Raw genomic sequence first — 20,110 nt, forward strand, 5'->3', positions numbered from 1 at the left:
TCAGCTTCAATGTACTGTTTCATCAGAATTATTATGAAAACAAATTTAAGACACAATTTCATACAATGATCCTTTTTCTAATATTTGATAATTGTTTCATGTTTTTAGACCAAAAAGTAACGTGGCAATTTTAAATAATTTTTTTTTTTTTTAAAAGGAACACAAACTTTTTATCTTTTCTCACAGATTATCAGAAATGTTAACCGCTATGTACTCAATCTATGCTTAATTTTACATAGTATGTATCTGCTTTTTCACCATAACAAAAGTTTAATATTAAATTTTCAGTCATTGCTTAGCATCACTTTTATTGGGGTAAAATGCAAAAAATAAAAAATAAAAATAAAAAAAACCCTCAAGTAGTGCCAAACCAGAAGGAAAGATAAAACAAAAAAATCAAAAACCTGAACAACATTTGTTACCAAAAAAAAAATGAAAAGAAAAGAAAAAGAAAAAGAACAAGAAAAAGAGAAGCTACCCCTGAGTTTTGATTTTTTATTGCAAAATGTCCCACGGCGCAGTTTGAATGTTACTGTGATGGTGTGTCACGTAACACTTAATATCTGCCTTTATAAAGATGAAAAGACTCTCATGCCCTTTTTTTAACCGTTACATCCAAACATCTCTTAACCTAATTCCCCAAAAATCCCCCAGTCGGATTGACTCTCTCCCTCGTCTCTAACTAGATTGAACCTCTCTTCTACAAAATCACCTACTCCTTCTCACTCTAATCTAGCAGCTTGACTCTGGACCTCTCTCTCACTGTTTCTATCTCTATATGTATCCTCTCTCTCTCACTCTCTCTGTCACAGCGTTGGGTAAGGGTCTGCATCCATCTCGTAAGGAGTGGTCGACATCGCCATTAGATCCAATCCCCTGTTTACCATAAACATAAACGAGCAAATAGCCAGCACACGCCAATATGAAAGCAAATCGATACTCTTTACTGGTCAAATCTCCAAACGTTTCGAAACGCTCAGGAAATGCATCAAAGCCGTACCCAAGAACACTCCGCCGCCGAATTGCGTCCCGACCACCAGAAACCTCTCATTCCGTTTCATGAAGTAGGGCGATATACCTCTAATGGGAGGGCTCCGATGAATACGAGAATTAAGCACCATATCTTTACCAGAATTAACGGTCTTGATCGGAGGTCCGACTTGTGGGAAAACGATTCGTCTTCGGCAGAGGCGGAGAGGAAGGGAAAGAGGAAAAGAAGAGATCGAGGCATTGGAATTAAAGAGAGAGGGGTGAGCCTTTAGAAGGAATTTCTAGGGTTTTAAATAGGATTAGGTAATGAATAAATTTGGCAATGCTTGGTATATGCACGTTAAAGATTTGAAATTGTGGTTTTAATATGTGTTTTTGCATTAGCATTTTCATTTTCCATTGTACTAGCATATCTCACACGAATCTTTATATGGGTTGCAGATGTGGCCAGACCTAATTCAAAAGGCAAAGCAAGGTGGAATTGATACGATTGAAACATATATCTTCTGGGATCATCATGAGCCTCGACACAGACAGGTTTATATTGATCTTCTAGTGTGCCACTAGTTTCCAATAAAATGAGCTAATTAACAGTGTAGCCTAACATGTGTTTTTGTTATATATTTCTAATGACTTAGTATGACTTCTCCGGGAACCTAGACTTCATAAGGTTTTTCAAGACAGTTCAAGAAGCTGGACTGTATGCTATTTTGCGAATTGGTCCTTATGTATGTGCAGAATGGAATTATGGGTAAGTACTTTTCTGCTAATAGTAATTATTGTAAAAGGGTGAAAGATCACTTGACGGTTTCTAAATAAAGAGTAAAAGCTATTACACTTTTTGGCATTATTTTACATAAAATAACTAATTTGGGTCTCAAATTTGTATCCTCATGTTTGTCAATTTGAGCATAACATTGCACGTAGCAATGATACATATGGTGTTTTCCTTTGATCAGAGGTTTCCCTGTTTGGTTACACAAGATGCCAGGAATTCAGCTAAGGACAGATAATGCAGTTTTCAAGGTGTCTTTTCTTTTTTCAAAGCATTATTTTACATGTTTCTATAGCTATATTTACATGTTGAGTGACATTAGTATTCTCTGTCATCGTTGATCCCTAATATTAGAGAATAGTGACATCAAGTGTTCTAATTTAGCTTTTGTTTGCAGAGTGAAATGCAAACATTCGTTGCAAAGATAGTAAGCATGTGCCAGGAAGCTAAGCTCTTTGGACCACAAGGAGGACCCATAATTTTCGCACAGGTATTGCTTATTGCAGCCATATATCTATTTGTATTTATTGTACTGACATCAATATAAGCTGCTTTGAGATTATTTAGCTTTGGAGTTCAAAAATTACAGATTGAGAATGAATATGGAAATATCATGAAATCTTATGGAGAAGCAGGAAAGTCATACGTTAAGTGGTGCGCTAAAATGGCCCAAGACTTGAATATTGGTGTTCCATGGTTCATGTGCCTACAACCAGATGCACCACAACCAATGGTATAAATTTTAATTCATCCACTTTCACTCTAATGAGAAGACAATACACATCATCTTCACTTTTCAAAGGGTTTTGATTGACCATTGTTATGATGTCATTAGCCTTAAATTTTTTATTGATCTTTAAATACCCAAAATATTTACCATACATATATATAGTTCTAAGCAAGATTGTTGGATTAAGGTAGTCTACAACAATACTACTAATGATTTTATAAATAACTATTGATTGGTTGTTTCCGTGCATCCTAAATTATCAATCCAGTAAAGGAACCTAAACACATGATATATCACGCAGATCGACACATGCAATGGGTTCTACTGCGATGATTTTGAGCCAAACAATCCAAACAGTCCCAAAATGTTCACTGAGAACTGGACGGGATGGTAAGACAGTGTCTTTTTTTTTCTTTTTTGTCTATCTCTTCTTTCCCCTTTCATTATCCGAATCACATATACTTGATGGTCATTTTGAATTGAAATGGCTTTTCATCCTAATAGGTTCAAGGGTTGGGGTAGCGAAGACCCTCATAGACCTGCTGAAGATTTGGCATATTCCATTGCATGCTTTTTCCAAATCGGTGGTGTTTTAACTAACTATTATATGGTTAGTCACATCCATCCAATGTGATATTTGATCCACTTTTTTATATTGCTATTGTAGTTTTTGTACTAATGAGGATTTTAACTTCAATCAATTGAATCAAATATTTTCAGTATCATGGAGGAACCAACTTTGGGCGCTCAACGGGAGGTCCATATATTACTACAACCTATGATTATGATGCACCACTTGACGAATATGGTAATCATTCTTCCAAAGGGTTAAACTTTTATGCAAAGAGAAGATATATAAAAGGCAACCCTGTCATTCACTACAAGACTAAAATGAAACTAAAAAGATGCGGCATTTATATATATATTTTTTTCATAATTTTTTCTTTTTTTCATAATTAGCATTTATATATTTTAGTTACCACTGATGATAAAAATTTAAATGAAATAACCAAGGGCCTAGTGGTATCCCTCTATCTTCTAAAGTGGATGGTGAGGGTTCGAGTCCCCAAAGGGGCAAAGTGGGTGTGTGTGTTTCTTGCCAATGACAATTTTTAATTTTTTTTTAATGAAATAAACTTTGCAGGGCTCCCAAATCAGCCTAAATATGGACATCTGGCTCAACTTCATGCTGCTCTTAAGTCGGTGCAGAAGGTTCTCACTAGCACCAAACCCACACACCAGAGTGTTGGAAATCAAGTTAACGTAAGGAACAATAAGTAACTTGTCTATATTAATCCAAAAGAAAAGTACTAATGTGAAATGATCCTATCTATTTATTATCAGTTGACAACATTCCTTAACAACGCTACGGGAGAAAAGGTCTGTTTCTTGAGCAATTCAAATGAAGGACAAGATGCCAACATTGACTTGAAAGAGAATGGCAAGTACTTTGTTCCTGCTTGGTCTGTTAGCATTCTTGATAAATGCAATAAGGAAATTTACAATACTGCAAAGGTAAAAGTGATGGTGTGGTCTTTCTTTAATCAAAACCATACTAGTTTTGCTTGCTCATTTCAAAAATCTGGAATGATGTATAACTCTGTTACCATGATCAGGTTAATACTCCGACAACTGTGATGGTTAAGGAACCAAACAAGGCCGAAAAAGAACCTGCCAAGCATTCGTGGTTATGGAAAGCAGAGTCCCTCCAAGGAAAGGGACAATTTACTGCAGCGAAGCTTCTTGAGCAAAAGGAGACAACTGTAGATGCTAGTGACTACTTGTGGTACATGACAAGGTAATTTCCATTTCTCTTCACTCGGTCTCTTCTTGAGTTGAAGTTTACAAAGGATAATATATATAGTACTTTGTACCCTCGCAGGGTTGACATTAATGACACGTCAATGTGGAAGGATGCAAATCTGTTTGTGAACACAACAGGCCATGTACTTCATGCGTATGTAAACCGAAAACTTATTGGTATGATGCTTTCATTAAGTTTCTTGAGCTTCATCATTTTCCTCTAAAGTTATAAATACATTTACAAAATATGTGAAGTCCAATTCTTATTTGGTTGTTGTTCATAATCTGGTGATAACAGGATCCCAATGGGGCACAGATGGGAAATATAACTTCACGTTCCAAAAAAAGTTAACACTCAAACGTGGGACTAATTTTATATCTTTGCTCAGCGCCACAGTCGGACTTCAGGCATGTTTTTTCACAGTTGTAGAAGCTGGATGAAGATAGTAAAGGATTTTTAATTAGCTTTGTTAAATTAATAGTTGAATTACGTTGATTAGAAAATTATTGTAAGTTAAAATGATTATTTTTGTGGACACAACATGCTGAACCTTATCTTAGTTTCTTATTGGTACTTTCACCTGAGCAGAACTACGGTGCATTTTATGATTTGGCACCTGCTGGAATAGTCGGTGGGCCAGTTAAACTGATCAGCAACAAAAACGTTCCTATGGATTTATCCACAAACCAATGGTCATACAAGGTAATTAATTGGTCAACCGGAAAGAGTTTCAATCACTGCTTATGTTTGCTGTATTACTGATATTTGACAATTAACTTACTAATTTTCATTTTCTGGATGAAGGTCGGACTGAATGGTGAGGCCAAAAAATTCATGAATCCTGAAAGTCTTAGTCACCGCTCAATTAAATGGTCCACAGATAAACTTGCCATAATGAAACCCATGACTTGGTATAAGGTACTCCTCCATCCATTTTCACCCCTCAATTTAACGCTCATATTAGAGCAATTAGTATTGCAGCAAAATCAATTTAAAGATTTCATTTGCCAATTCTTTTTGTGTTTCAGACCACCTTCCAGGCTCCATCAGGCAAAGACCCTGTTGTGGTGGACTTGCAGGGCATGGGGAAGGGGCATGCTTGGGTGAATGGGCAAAGTATTGGGCGCTACTGGCCTACTTTCCTTGCTCCTAAAGTTGGATGTAATGCCACTTGTGATTACCGTGGATATTATAATAATACAGCCAGATGTATGACAAATTGTGGCAACCCTACTCAGCGATGGTAATTGAATTGTTTACTCTTTTCTTGGATTAACCATGAATCAGTTGCATTACATCTATTCATAGAATTACGATATATAAATATACCAGGTACCATGTCCCAAGATCATTTCTCAGAAATGACAACAACACTTTAGTTTTGTTTGAAGAAATGGGTGGAAACCCAACACAAGTGGCTTTCCAAACTGTCACCATTGGAACAGTTTGCGGAACTGCATACGAGGGGAGCACACTGGAATTGTCATGTCAAGGTGGGAAAACATTATCGAATATCCAATTTGCAAGCTTTGGGGATCCAAAAGGAACTTGTCAGACTTTCAGTAAAGGCTCTTGTGAGTCTGCTACGGCCATGTCTGTTGTGCAAAAGGTAACCAACACTAAACTACCTTGTTGGAGTATAATTCTATAGAAGAGCATTTTCCATATGAACTCTTTTGTTTTTCTCTGGTAGGCCTGCACTGGAAAAGAGAAATGTTCTATCAATGTTAGTGAAGGAACACTTGGAGCAAGCAACTGTGCCAAAGACATCACTAGGAGGGTGGCAGTGCAGGCTGTTTGCTCATGAGGGATGATTAATCCTTTTGAAAGCTACTCCCGAGAAAGAGTAGCTATACAGTTTGAAGATTGTATCAATTACATATTTCAATCTAAAAAAGAATTATCCTCTGACTTGTTAACATAACTCATCAATCATCTCACAGTGGATATGATAGTGGTGGTGCCGGCAAGATGAATGGGCTAATGGCAGATTGATGCATTACCATGTGCATTTATGGACTATCAAATGAGCATAAAAATTCAGATATGATATAGCCTGTTGACAAAAGAGGAAAGTTGAAAATAAATGAACGCCCTCCAAGAATTTTTTTTTTTTTTTCCTATGAATTTGACTAAACATGTTCAGAAATATAACGTAGAAAACGGGTGTAAGTTGGCCAACTCCCAAGTGATCTGTAAAAAGGGCTCCGAATGGTCAGATTGAGCCCGTTTGGCGTTAAAAAAAAAAAAAAAAAAAAAATGGAAAAAAGTGTCAAAAATTGCAACGGACTTAGTTAGACCTGACTTGTTTCGGATTCTGACACATCTTGTAAAACAAGCCCACGACTTACCCTCGTTACGTTCCGATTTAAGAATTAAACCTCATAGATCAGATTGGATCACCAATCAAGCCTACTTCACTTCAAACAACGACAGTTTTCAACAACATATTTTAAAATGAAATTAGATATGTGATATTGCCACTTCACTTGTCATTTCTACCCTTTGCGCTCAACTTTATTGATTAATTTACTTTTATAAAGTAGTGCTTACAAAATTGCTTTTTTAGATAACGGTAATGTTCAATTCCAATGTTGTTGAGTGAAAAAAAAAAAAAAAAAAAAAAGATCCAATGTTGTCATACCCCCTATATCCACCCAAAAACAAACAGAAAATAAATGAACCTTAAACAACCATTTCAGCTTCTTGAACATTAGTTGGGATCCCCACATCTAATCTCATGGTTGACTTGTACTTCTCGGGCACAGCTGCACCACCCTGCATACAGATTTCCACCACTGCCGGGGCCTGACCGTAGAAGTTTCTAAGCTCCCGTTTCAACAGCGGCTCATCCAAATCAGGTACATGCCACACAAATCTTGGTGGTATTAAGTCATCAAGCACTGCTGACTGCCACCCGTGCTGCCCATTCCGCTGCTGATGCTTGTGGGCGCCACAGTTCTGTGCCTTGTGCCCGCTAGCGCCCACATGCACCTCTGGGCAATAACCACACACCCTCACTGGGTACATCTTCATCAGCTTCTTGGCTCCTTCCCTCATTTTTTCCCATGCTTGGAGAGTTTCCTCAGCAAGCAACGCCGTATCTTCTGCACTGGTTGGGGGTACTATCTCTGCATTGGGTATTTCAGTTAATATTGGTATCTTTGGAGCTTCAGGATCAGGGTCTGGTAGTTCACTTTCATCTGCATCTACGAATTCATTTTTTCCAATGCGTATGATTGGCTTTCTTCTTCTTTTTTGGGGAAATTCAGGTATATCAACCCCTGCTTGAATGCATAACTCAACTACTGCTGGAATTCTGGGGACTGAAAATCTCTCTTCATGAGGAATACGTTTCCCAAGACGATCATAGAGGTGGTAGGCTTCTACTTGCACCAGTATGTCTTCGACAATTGCATTTGTCCACTCATGAAGTCCCCTGCGCATTGAAGCACCTTGACCTCTACATGACTTGAATGGATGCCCGACAGGTCCCACATGGACCTCATTGCACCACCTGTAGACGTATTGCAGTACCATGTCATGGCAGAATGAATAACATTTGCACAAATTACTTCTGATAACCTATTTCCACATCTTTTGGAAAGGGAGAAAAATTAACTGTGAAATTGTAGTTACTGGGGATGCAATTTTAACCAAATAATATAAAACATGGACATCCATGGATGGGTAGACTGGGTTCAAACCTAACAATTAGTATTATTTGTACATAGTGCGTAGTATAGAGATCTATAACTCATAAATTGCCATTAGCCAAATGAAACTAGAAGGGGAATAAAGAAAGAGAATTACTTGCAAGCATGTACAGGCACCACAATTAAAAGCTTCTTGAGATTGTTGATCAATGTCACTCTGGCATTCAGCACATCATATGCAACCGGAATTAGGCTTTTAACCAGCAACCCTTTCTTAGGAGGAGGGACTGGTCTTCTAGGTTGGCCTTTCCTGTTCTTGAGCCTCTCTCTGGCAGCTCGCCTTAGCTCCACTATGGGTATAGGGAAGGGCTTCTTCTCCTTCTTTGAGTAATAACGAGGCAAATCGGCATTTTGGGGATAATTGCATCTGATGACCAAAGCATGGGGTTGAAACAAATTCTGTGAAGTGATTTTAGAATCTAACTGATGTTTGAATTCACTGCCACCACACTGCAAAAGCAAAAATATAGAATATTAAGAAAATTTTCAGAATTACAGTCAACTAAGGAACAGATATGGAGGGATACAAATTAATAATTTCTTATGAGCTACAGAAATTAACTAAAACTAAATTTGCTGGAATGAGAGAACTTAAGAGTCAGTAAAAGTGCGAGAGTCTTTCTTAAATTCAATTAACGTAAATGAACCATAATCATGTAGCGCTTTTCCTAGTAGATTGTGTGACGATCTGATTCCCTCAAGTAGAGAAAATAAAGCAATGATATAAATAATAATGCTAAGTCATAACATAAAACTAATAAGCTAATCAATATAACAAAGTCCCAACATTTAAACACATCTTTCACACATAAGTCCCTAGAACAAAAATGTAGGTGTTCCGTAATATACAACTACATATTCCACAAGGTTTGCTGCTAGAACCCAAAAATAAAAAAAGATCATAGAGACTTTCGAACCCTGAGAAGCTCCATACACCTATTAGTAAATACCGGGTGGGAGCTGTCATCCCCAATTGGAAATCTGACCTTGTTGCACCCAATATAACTTACGTGTTCCACAAAAAACAACACAATCCTATAAGATATTCAACCGCATCAATGATTAATACGTCAACCATTAAATAAGTTCCCCACATTCAATATGTATAATATAGAATCCACAATTAAAAATATCAACTAAGCAGAAGCCACACACAATTCATACAAAGAATACGGAAGTGAATAGAATACATGCACTTCAAACCATCACTTGACTTGAGTCACTCGACTCCACCCAACTCAAATCAATTTAGCTCAGCACGACTAACTAAACTTATTCAAACCAGTTAATAAATGTTAGCCACACAAGAATGGTGGGCTTGACCCAACCCAACTCAATTTGGCCCAACGCTACTCACTACATGTACCAGATCTTTTTTACAAGTCACCCTTGGTGGCTAGTACGGGCACAGGCTCCCAGTGGTCATCTCCCCAAAAGACACAACATCAAACAAAAACTCACTAAATCTATTAAAACTAGTTAATAATTATGTGTCATACAGTAATGGAAAACAACCATGTACTAGATCTTTACAAGTCACCCATGAAGGCTAGTACAGGCAAAGGCTCCCAGTGGTCATCGCCCCAAAAAATGCATCAAAAAGAAAAACTTCGCTACACGGGGATACCATAATGCACTTATTATTTTAATTTCAGGTGACCCACAGAATTTAAGAACTTGATGCATTCCATATTATACCAAAAGTGACTTTATATGAAGATTAAAATTAAATACCCTTTTCACCTGGAAAATGAAGTATCAGACAACGGTTGCAGCCTCATCAGCATGCCAAGTCTAGAGCATATAGAGTAAATATTACATACCTTGAAAGAATCAAGTGAACCTAAACCTTGGTTTTGCTTGAGTTTCAAAAATTCCAATTTTAAAGGTGAAGTCCTTCCTTTACCATGAATCAAAATTGCAGTGCCAAACGGGGAACAAAGAGAACTACAATTCATCCCTGATATAGAATAAAAAAATAAAGTGCATCAGAATTATAATTTATACAAGAAGAAAAAATGGCAGCAAATGTTACTGAAGTTGAAATGGTGGCGGTCTATCACCAACATAATTATTAATGGAGGTGGTAATGCTAGTGATGAAATTTTCCCCTCCTCTTCCTTAATAATCAGATACCCACTTCCGAAATACCATTCATGCGGTGTCAAAAAGCCCTAAGCTTGAGAATTTTCTCACAATTCCTTTGATTTTTTTTTTTAATTAGTATTCACAATCATACATTTCCATCCAATATAAAAACAAAAGGATTTATAGAAAGGTAAAAAAAGGGATTAAATTCAACAAATAGGAGACTATATAAATCACTAGACCCAAGTTAAATTCTCCCAATCAATCCATTGATTACAGTAGAGTTAATAAAAATTCTTAGAACATAACCCAATACAGAAAATTACTTTAAAGTCAAAAAAGAACATACAAAATGTAAGAGAATGGAGGACGTTGCAGAATGAAATTATCAGAAACATTTTTATGTATATATCATTTTTAAAAAAAAAAAAAAAAAAATCCAAACCTACATATGCTCATATATAGAGAATAAGGCATGAAAAAGGAAGCTTACTTCGGCGGATTCAGACTGAAATTGACATCCCAATTGTTATTTGGTCAGTGAAAGCAAGAAATTAATCTGTTACAACACAGTCCACGCATTGCCAAAGTTCCGAAGCAGAGAGAGAGAGAGAGAGAGAGAGAGAGAGAGAGAGTTGTGAGAAGCTGTTGTGAACACGCGTGTCTTGGGCCTTAGCCGTTTAGTGGATTACTTGATACCAAATCCTATCTTTATTCGGGTCAGGCAAGGACGTAAGTCTGGGTCAACCAGTGCACTCCAAAGGACCAAAAGATTGGGCTGTCTTTCGGGCTCTGAGATAAGTTTAATGGTGGCTTTATGGTAATATTAAGTGGTTTTGGTGTGACGCCACGTGGTGTGAGGAAGAGATGATATCTTTCCCTTGGTCGAAAATATTCGCCGATGAAAAAAAATTGCCACCATTAAATTACGTGGTTTTGGTTGCTTTATGGTGGTATTAAGTGGTTTTGGTATTTTGAAAAAAATTGCTTTTAGTAAAAATTATTTTATTTTATGCAGTGTTGAAATATTTTGGTCAAAAATTGAAATACTAATTTGTTACTTTTACATATTTTTGTACTGCAAAAATAGGTACGGTAGCAATGAACAGTATCTCAAATTTCTCGGCTTATCTTCTGATATCACAATCTGATTCAATTTGTTTTTAATTGTTGAACATTGGTCAACAATTTTCTAATATATTGCCACACTTAAATATATATATGTGTGTGTGTGTGTATACTTGCTTCATTCACAGGTTATAGTGTTTGATTGCTGAATAGTTTCTTTATAGTCTTTATCTTCCTAATTTGAATATTATTTATAACACCAATATATTTTTTCTGTTTCACTTTTAGAGTTTGATGTTTTAGAGAAATTTCTCTTTTTATTTATTCTAATCATTTTTTAATAACTTCAAATTAAATATAACATTAGGACCGATGCCTTGGTAAGTGTCTAATGATTAATTACTAAAAATCGTGATAGTGCCCTTTTGATTTTTGTCCATACAATTGACCATATGAATAATATGGTGTACTTACCATTTTTATATAATAAAGCATAGCAACATTGGTCAATATAATGGCTAAGGAAAATGAAAACAAGATAAACTTGTGCAATTTTTTTATGCCATTAAAGTATAAATTTTCTAAAATACTTCTACAGTGTAATTTAATATAAATTAATCTTTAATTTAATATAAAATATAAAGATTAATGAAGTGTTTTGAAAATATTTTGTGAGTGTGCGTAAATTTATATATATTTTTTTTGTATTATAGGATTGCAATTTGTCTTTTTTTTTTTTTTTTTTTTTTTTTTTTTTCGGTTTCTATCAATTTGAGTGTCTGCATTTCATATGTTATTTTGCGTGTTCATGTTTTGGTTCAATTATTTTTGCATACTGTACCCAACTTTTGGAAAAAGTTCTGCAAGTCTGCATTTCATTTCTAATTCCAGTGAGGCTTTTTTTTTTTTTTTTTTGAAAGATATTATTTGACATGTTTGTTGTATGTTATTCTAGTTTGAAATGGCATATGACAGATTGCATGATATCATTGTTCACTTTGAGAGACACATACATGTAATAGGAAATGTTCATCCAGACAAGTTCAGTTATGTCATGCTGTATAATAATGTTATTGTATTGCTGAAAAATGATATTCAGAAAGGTGCGGAATTGAATTTTTTCTTTAAATTTCTTGGAACTGATCAGAAAGGTGCGACATTGACTTTAAGTTGGGAATGTATTGATATATTTGAGACTTTAAGTTGGAATTATTTATGTATTTTGAACCTTAAAGTTGGGAATGTATTGATATATTTTGAGATTTTAAGTTGCTGTAACAGGTTTTCAAAATTGGATTACAGACATAGCACATATTTTAGCTTACCAATTGCTGTAACAGGTATTAAAAATTTGCAATCCTCTAATAGGTTTTAAAAATTGGACAATAATAGGTTATGATTTTAGAGGTTTAAAAAAAAAATTACAATTGTTTTACATGTTTTCAATTTAAATTAAAATTTGTTGGCCAATTGTATTACAGGATTGTAACTAGGTGCCGTTTCAAAAAAAAAAAAAAGAAAAAAAAAAGGGGATTGTGCAAGATACAAGAATGCTTTTACATTCTAACATGCAACCAATTAAGAAAGAAATAAAATATGCAAGCAATTAAGAAAGAGTATTATAATAGCTAACGTCATTGCCGGGAAAAAAAATAAAAAGAATAGCAAAAGGCATCAATTATATGTAGCAAACAGCTGTGGCTTGTAAGGTCATTGGGGGTACTTTAGTCATGAAAATTTTGAGGGGTATTTTAGTCATGAAAAATTTGAAATAAATTTTTTTTTAAGTCAACAAATGGTCAAAAGGGTAAAATAGTCATTTTATATCTAAAAAGTATTTCACTTACCCCCAAATTGACATTTGGGGTGTAAGTGAAATACAAAATCACTCTTTCAAATATGAGTGAAAATTAAAAAGAAAATCTTAATCTGGGTGAGAAATAACCTAACCTCAGGGGGTCTAGGTGTAATTTACCCTACTTTCTATTACTATTTAAAATATCATATAACAAAACGCTTGTTTTATTTTGGGTTAAAACAAAATGCGTACCAAACAGCCTTAGGGTTAAAATCAATAAATTTCTCTATAATTTTGAAAATTAAAAAGAGTAATGATACTTACACCGATGAGTTAGACAGAATTGTTAGGCCTATTACGTTTGATTCGTCAATATATATCAAATATAAGAAAGTGAGACCTCCACTTTTTTATTTAATGCATTAATAACCAATAAAATTTAGTTGGCCTAATGATTCTGCCTAACTCATCGATGTAAATATCATTACTCAATTAAAAAATATCCCTCTCGAATAATATTATTGAATGTTAGATGGATTTTTATCTTAATAGCAATTAATGACCATTTCTCACCTTCAGTATTGTTTCCAGATATTATTTTGGAACTAGTTTTTCATGTTTTGACAAAATGTTTATCTATTTGAGGTTTAACATAACTTGAAAAGGTGTAAGTGTAATTTGCCTTAAAAATAATGGTAGTTGAGGATTTGTGCTGTTCTAAAATTATCAATTGATGATTTTTTATACTATATATTTTTTGTGAGAATTGTAGGAATTTTTTTTTTTTCTTTTGTTTTTTTGTTTGGTCAAACGATAGAATTCCCAATGGTGAACGACCAAGAGTATAACATGCCATTTTACATTCCTAATGGTTGAAAATTTCAATCTATCTAAATTCAAATTTAACTCCCAACCCAAGCCATATACAATCACACCAACCATCCATTTTAGCTGAAAATTATTTATGGCCTAGCTAGCCTCGGTTGGTGGAATTTCAGCAAGAAAGAGATAAGGGCATGAGTCAACCTTGGCGCTTAGACCAGCAGGGAATCCAATATAGATAGATATAGATGGCACATGGTAGGTAGGCTTATTAAGTAGGTAGGAGGCACGTTTGATATGCTAAATCCATCATTGGATACTATCTAAACAGATCAAAACAGACCTTAAAAGTTTGATAAGATCGAATAAGAATGATTGAGGAACAGAAAATGAGTTGTTGAATAGAGAGGTGAGAGGTCAAACTCCAACACTGCCAAGCCAAAATAGCAATGGAATTTGAGCAATAGCCATCAAAAGCAAGAGATAGTGTCGCTTGCTTGAATGGTTGTCAAAGCTTCTCACCTCTGCAATTAAAATCCTCTTCGTGATCTTCACCAAGAAAACTCCCATACAGAAGCACTCCCACAACGTAACTAGATAGAAACAGTGATTCCACATAATCCTAGCAACCAAGATCACACACGCCGCCGTGAAAGTGTATCCACCATAGGACACAATGTCAAGCAACGGTATGTCCCCACCTCCCAACGAGTGCAATGTAGCTTCAAGAACCAGGATTTGCAACACCCAGCACAGTAGTCCATTGCTAAACTGCACACCCAATGCCTCTGGGCTAAACCTACAACATCGATATATGAGCATAGTTAAGGAGTTTATTAATCTTAATTTAAAACAAATATTTGAACTCACTTTCCATTGATGCCCAAAAAGAATCCAGCCAGAACCACATAAGTATTAAATGCCATCAATGGAATGTACAAATCAGGTGCATTTATATCATCAACTGGAGGTTTATACATGAACTCGCCTCCAACAGGCTCTGTTGTCCTCATCCAATGTCCCTGAAATTTTGTGTGTCTTAGTTTTGATGGAGGAAGCAAGAAACAAGCACACATGCCTAAATTTAAAATAGAACAGAAGTCAGTTCAATTATCACATACGTACCCTGTGAAGAAATGGAAACAAGATCACCTTCAATTTGTTCTTCACATACTGCTCATTCACTTGAAAATAGTAGTGGGGGTTGGAGAAATATCTGCTAATCTGTCATACATACGTTTCCATGTTATTAAGTCAGATTTGTTTGCTACACTTCGAAGATATGCCAAAGTTAATCCCTAAAAAATTATGTATATAGCCCAGAGGAATGTGCCATTTAGACTTAAATTGTAATCCCAAACGAAGAAAGTGACATTGAGGAGGAATAATGATGATGTTTAGTAAATTTTTACGATGAAAAACTTGCTATACGTACATGTATAACATAATTAATTGTGTAGTTCTGAAGCAATTTCCAAATGTAGCTTACCACTTGCTCTCATAAAGTGCAGAAGAACATACATTTTAAAATTCTGAAGGCCTTCTAATCACCATAATGCCTGAAAATATGTATTTACAATAGATAGATACATTTCAAGATGTAATAATTATATTATATACTCCAGCGTGTAATCATCTTACATTGCTTTGCACATAGGCAGACCCTGATCCTATTATCTTCTCCCCATAAGCACCTAATTCAGTTTTGATAAGATCTGATCCAGCTCCACATAGTGTTTCCCCGAACGGTATAGTCTGTTGGCTCGAAGCCGGTATAAACACCCGAGCATGGCTACTTGAATTTCCATACATTGCTGAAACTAATGACATCAATGAGTATAGTCATCAATAACAACTAATTATTAAATCAGTTAATAAAAACATTCAATTAATCTACTTACCGTTTTCCTTCTCCTCCGATAAACCAATGGCCATGAAGGTGCTTCTGCATAAGAGATAAGAGAACAAAAAGCAGGGTATGCACCTGAGAGGTGGACTTTATTGATATCTCTCTACCCATAATAAGGTAGGTTCTATAATTTGATTTGATTATAAATTTGACATCTAAATATTTCATTTTCAGACTTCATGTTAATACTCCAACAACTTCAACTTTGAGCAGTTTCAATTCCATTACTTTATTTATTTTGGTAAGTTCAATTCAGGTATTGTCATTAATTCTCTCAATAAGGATTTTTGAGTTTCCTTTTAAGAGGAACAAGATCTCCTTTTAAGATTTGATTTTCTTTGTAACATTCAATTTTTGTAACCAACATTTGCAGTCGTCACTTAACACTAGAATTGATAAAACAGAAAGCAACAACTTAGCTCAACCTAGCTAATATGGAAGTGGGAAAGTTCATCTTTAGAAAGCACTCTCATATTAAAGCACACAATGTGAGCTAAAAAAAAGTTGGTAGAATTCATTTATATATATATGTGTGTGTGTGTGTGTGTGTGTGTGTGTGTGTGTGTGGTCATGAACATGAACATACACATACAAAATAAAGAAAGCATCAAAACTCAGTACCCTGTGTAATTTCTTTGGTTTGTTGGTCTAAGAGTAAGGCAGTTTCACATGTAGCCCAGCCCACCTAAAACGCCATCAAATTCTTCCTAAATCCTCAGCAGCTTCACGGTCCTCTTTAGAAAACCAAACCTCTATTTCGCCCAATTTTTTTTTTTTGGAAAGTATGACGTGGAAATTACAAAGGGTCCAAAACCCAATGTCACAAGTTTCATGGCACTGACTTTTAATTATTTCATAACTGTATGATAAAGTGACAGCTTGTGACCAAATAGTTATGAGAAAGGCTACCAGAATATGATACCCAACCACAAAAGAATTGAAAACTAGGCAGAGTTGACAATTCTTGGGTTTCACATTTCTGCTTAGGTGGGCAGTTGCGATTGGGTTATTCTGAACAATTTACATGGTGGTTGTTACTGGATTGGGGAGTTATATGGAAATAACGTCGGGTATTGTAATTCCAGTTTTTAAGGCAAAGGTGGTGTTTGTGTTGGGTCGTAATCAGCAGCTGAGTATGCAGACTGAATAGGGACCATTTAATAACATAGAATAATCCATTAAATCATGTAACAGGGAAAAAATAATGTCATACAAGTTACAAGCTAGACAATTTTTCATCAAACCAAATAAAATAACATCTCCCACCAATTATAAATCACAAAAAACAAAACACAAAACAAAAAATCACAATTTACTTTTCCACTCATTCTAACTATATGATTAGAAACGATATGGTTTGTATGTGCTTAAACTTGCATAATTAACCTTACTGGAATTATATAAAAAAATTATACCATTAAAGAGCTTGTACCAAGAAATATGATTTTCTATTTCATTAAAAGTTTTCATGGAATTTCGGAAGGAATATATAATGGCAAGAGTAGATAAATTGAACAGTGTTACAAAGTAAAGTCAAAATCAAAAGCCGTTCCAAGCCAGCAGCCCGGCCTGTTCTAAGACCGCAACCCATTGTCACAAGGCCCATATGGGTGGGCTTGTATTTCTCAAAATTCTTTCTGACCGGCCCGAATCAAAATGACAACCCTACACATGGGCTTGTCAATTGTTATTTGAACCTGTTGACACTCTTTGTAGAAATTTCCCCACAAAGCATTCTAGGCCCAAGCCCTTCACTTTGTTCTATAGGCCACTAATGTTGGGGCATACCCAAAATACCCTTGAATGTTAAACACCATTCATTTGTTGACTCTATCCAAACCGGCTGGAAAGTTGTTTTAAAATATAGTACTAGTATTGTTTAAATTAGGTAGTAGGTCACGTATATGTAGGGTATAAGGCTGACGTAATGCATTCAATTCACTACTAGTAGTAGTCTGTCCTTTTAGGCAGTATTTTGGAGCCATTCAAGCTTTTAATTAAACTCAACAGCCTACTGCTCAGCTCTTTTAGGTAACATTTGGTAGTATTTTGGAGCCGTTAATCAAACTCAACAACGTACTACTCAGCCCTTTTAGGTAACATTTTGTCTGTTGTTATTTGTTTATAATATTAAGATTTCCATTCTTTGACTATGTGTTACAGTAGTAGTAGTATATTTTAACCTAATTATCAACCAACACCAACCTAACAGTTCTTGAGCTTCTCATGAAAAACAAACTCTACTAATGGATCCTTTCTTTTCTTTTAAAGGAGAGGTCCAAGGATGCATCAAACGGCTTTCAATCAATCATGTCGTCAACGACTCATTTTCATAGATTATATTGGAACCGTCCGATAGAATTTTCCAGCCGAGAAGAACAGTAGATATTTGCTGGTACGAATTAAATTAAGGAAAAGTAGTAGAGCCCAAGTAGATGGAGTTTGTAAATACGAAGTAGCGGTCAAAGTCTATCCAATGCCGTAGCCATTGGGACATTACAATTGGGTCACGTACTCACATCATCATGCCAATCATATAAAATCCAATATATTTTACATCCAGTTGTCACATGCATGTTACCACTAAGTTCATGGCATTTTTGTACAGTTAGTTAATTAACACTAATTAAACACAAGAGAGTCAATTATTTAAATCCCATTTTGGTTGTAATAATACTATTTGTTATTCTTATATGTTTAAAAAATTGGTTTGCGTACGTGACTAGGTTTTGCAAAATGTAGAATTAGCTGGAAGACATTGAATTGATGGAGATCGACACTGAGAATGCATGTATTTAAAAACCCACCATTGGTGATGGAGAAAGCATTTTCAATTTGTTTAGAATATAAGGGTGGAAAATGAAGAAGCTTCCAGGGTACAATGCAGATGTTGCAGAAATTAAAGAAACATTATTTGAGTGAAGTACTTGTTAGTTGTTTCCATCTCTTCATGCCTGAAATTATTCATACTTAATTGCATGCATGCACGCACATGGGGTACGTTTGTATCTACAGTATAGTATAGTATATATGTATGAGATGGAAACAAGATCTCGGAAATCATGGGCAGATCTCGGAAATCACCTAATCACCAAGTCAAAGGCTGTACAAGGTCTCTGACTTGCTTGTGGTATGGTTTACTATGGAATAGTATAACAGTATACATGTGCTTTTTTCTTTTTAGGAACTATGGATCCCATAAACTGTTAGGGGCCTAACAGATATACACAGGAGAGTGAAGAAATGATGATAGTATTAGTTACGAGAAGAAAAAAAAAAAAAAAAAAAAAAAGGATAATACTAATAATTTTTATTTATATTTAGATAAATAGTAAATAAAAAAAAAAAATGATAGTTTTCTTATTTAGATATGATAGAGGGAGAAAAAAAAATAAAGGATAACAATCAAATTACTATCATATCTTTTTAAATAGATAGAACATGACTAGAATAATAATTTTTTCCTTTTAATTGTTGGTGGCAGTTTCGAAATTATGAAAATATCATTTAAACAATATATTTTCTTTCCTTTATCTTCTTATTTTTGGACAGATAGGATTCGAGGAATAGGGAGGGCTTCTTCTATTATTTTAAGAAAAATGATAGGTCTTCTGACGTTAATTGTCGACTCTTCCTCCGAACACAACGTGGTTGGATCCCATTGAAATTCTTAAAAAAATTCCCGTAAATATCTTTTTTTCTTCGACTCATTCTCAACCACGTTATATTCTGAGAAATAATCGGCAATTTAAGTTGGAAGTCAGTTCTCTTATTTTAATTATCATTTCCAATCTTTTTTTTTTTTTCTATCATTTTAAACAACTCAAACACAATTTACGCTGTCATTTCAATTCTTTTCTCTCATTATCTTTCTAAATTTCTCAAAAGTAAACTAAACTTCACAAATTATTATATCACGAAAGTAACTGGAATTAGGTGATCAAAAAAATATATATTTATATATATAATTATTTATAGATCCAAATCTCAACATAATTCAACCAAAGTTATATATATTATGAATATAAAAGTTTTAGGATGATATCATGTAAGACCTACTCATACGTACAAGTCTATTATTAAACTAATTTTTGAAGTCAATAACATTGATTTTTGTATTCTTTATGAATACAGAATATATGTGATCACTACTCTTTTATGTTTATCCAATAAAATAAAGTTTAGAGAGTCGAAAAAAAAATCTAGCTAGTTCATGAGCCATGGCGCGCGTTATATATATTTGCTAGATCATGGTTCAAACTCTATATATATATTTAATGAAAATAGTTTTTGTCATTAGGCATGTTAAGCGTAAAAATTAACAAACAAATGTTTGGAAACAAACACGGGAAAGACCAAAAATGTGAAGCTCGTGTTTATATGAGATTTGGTAATTATGAACACCAAAAA

General features: G+C 34.7%; 3 protein-coding genes across 5 annotated transcripts; 1 reads left to right on the top strand and 2 right to left on the bottom strand.

The window, feature by feature from the left end:
• Window positions 1-341: 341 nt before the first annotated feature.
• On the top strand, window positions 342-6,416 carry LOC132277865 (beta-galactosidase-like). Of its 2 annotated transcripts, none has more exons than XM_059779706.1 (19): window positions 342-1,250; window positions 1,432-1,527; window positions 1,629-1,741; window positions 1,950-2,016; window positions 2,163-2,255; window positions 2,355-2,498; window positions 2,797-2,885; window positions 3,000-3,105; window positions 3,216-3,303; window positions 3,640-3,758; window positions 3,840-4,010; window positions 4,112-4,293; window positions 4,378-4,475; window positions 4,597-4,706; window positions 4,888-5,001; window positions 5,104-5,217; window positions 5,328-5,542; window positions 5,632-5,908; window positions 5,993-6,416. In XM_059779706.1, the coding sequence occupies exons 1-19, from the start codon at window positions 984-986 to the stop codon at window positions 6,104-6,106; spliced, it is 2,577 nt and encodes an 858-aa protein (XP_059635689.1). In that variant the 5' UTR covers window positions 342-983; the 3' UTR covers window positions 6,107-6,416. The 2 variants fall into 2 exon arrangements, with proteins under 2 accessions (XP_059635689.1, XP_059635690.1); XM_059779707.1 differs by having other exon boundaries at window positions 1,111-1,293.
• A 487-nt stretch (window positions 6,417-6,903) lies between these two features.
• On the bottom strand, window positions 6,904-10,858 carry LOC132277866 (APO protein 2, chloroplastic). 2 transcript variants are annotated; one of them, XM_059779709.1, is made up of 4 exons: window positions 10,597-10,858; window positions 9,839-9,975; window positions 8,113-8,465; window positions 6,904-7,816 (listed from the first exon to the last, which is right to left on the bottom strand). In XM_059779709.1, the coding sequence occupies exons 2-4, from the start codon at window positions 9,971-9,973 to the stop codon at window positions 6,985-6,987; spliced, it is 1,320 nt and encodes a 439-aa protein (XP_059635692.1). In that variant the 5' UTR covers window positions 9,974-9,975; window positions 10,597-10,858; the 3' UTR covers window positions 6,904-6,984. The 2 variants fall into 2 exon arrangements, with proteins under 2 accessions (XP_059635692.1, XP_059635691.1); XM_059779708.1 differs by having other exon boundaries at window positions 10,553-10,606.
• Window positions 10,859-13,641: 2,783 nt separating this feature from the next.
• On the bottom strand, window positions 13,642-15,606 carry LOC132280071 (uncharacterized). Its single transcript, XM_059782189.1, has 4 exons — window positions 15,433-15,606; window positions 14,917-15,015; window positions 14,662-14,813; window positions 13,642-14,590 (listed from the first exon to the last, which is right to left on the bottom strand). The coding sequence occupies exons 1-4, from the start codon at window positions 15,601-15,603 to the stop codon at window positions 14,209-14,211; spliced, it is 804 nt and encodes a 267-aa protein (XP_059638172.1). The 5' UTR covers window positions 15,604-15,606; the 3' UTR covers window positions 13,642-14,208.
• Window positions 15,607-20,110: the final 4,504 nt, after the last annotated feature.

This window comes from Cornus florida, unplaced genomic scaffold (assembly GCF_030987335.1).
Source record: "Cornus florida cultivar Cherokee Brave unplaced genomic scaffold, ASM3098733v1 CherokeeBrave_3.0.0_Hap2_Chr10, whole genome shotgun sequence".
NCBI classification, from domain to species: domain Eukaryota; kingdom Viridiplantae; phylum Streptophyta; class Magnoliopsida; order Cornales; family Cornaceae; genus Cornus; species Cornus florida.

Bases quoted from the DNA above. Each gene is read 5' to 3' on its own strand.
- LOC132277865 (XM_059779706.1), top strand. From the start codon at position 984: ATGCATCAAAGCCGTACCCAAGAACACTCCGCCGCCGAATTGCGTCCC. The intron at 1,528-1,628 runs GTTTATATTGAT...CTAATGACTTAG, and splicing joins ATGAGCCTCGACACAGACAG to TATGACTTCTCCGGGAACCT. The intron at 4,707-4,887 runs GCATGTTTTTTC...TCACCTGAGCAG, and splicing joins GCGCCACAGTCGGACTTCAG to AACTACGGTGCATTTTATGA.
- LOC132277866 (XM_059779708.1), bottom strand. From the start codon at position 10,580: ATGCCTTATTCTCTATATATGAGCATAT. The intron at 9,976-10,552 runs GTAGGTTTGGAT...ATTCTATATCAG, and splicing joins TTCTCTATATATGAGCATAT to GGATGAATTGTAGTTCTCTT. The intron at 7,817-8,112 runs GTAATTCTCTTT...ATACGTCTACAG, and splicing joins GTGCCTGTACATGCTTGCAA to GTGGTGCAATGAGGTCCATG.
- LOC132280071 (XM_059782189.1), bottom strand. From the start codon at position 15,603: ATGTATGGAAATTCAAGTAGCCATGCTCGGGTGTTTATACCGGCTTCG. The intron at 15,016-15,432 runs GTAAGATGATTA...TATGTATGACAG, and splicing joins CTGCCTATGTGCAAAGCAAT to ATTAGCAGATATTTCTCCAA. The intron at 14,814-14,916 runs GTACGTATGTGA...ACAAAATTTCAG, and splicing joins TGTTTCCATTTCTTCACAGG to GGACATTGGATGAGGACAAC.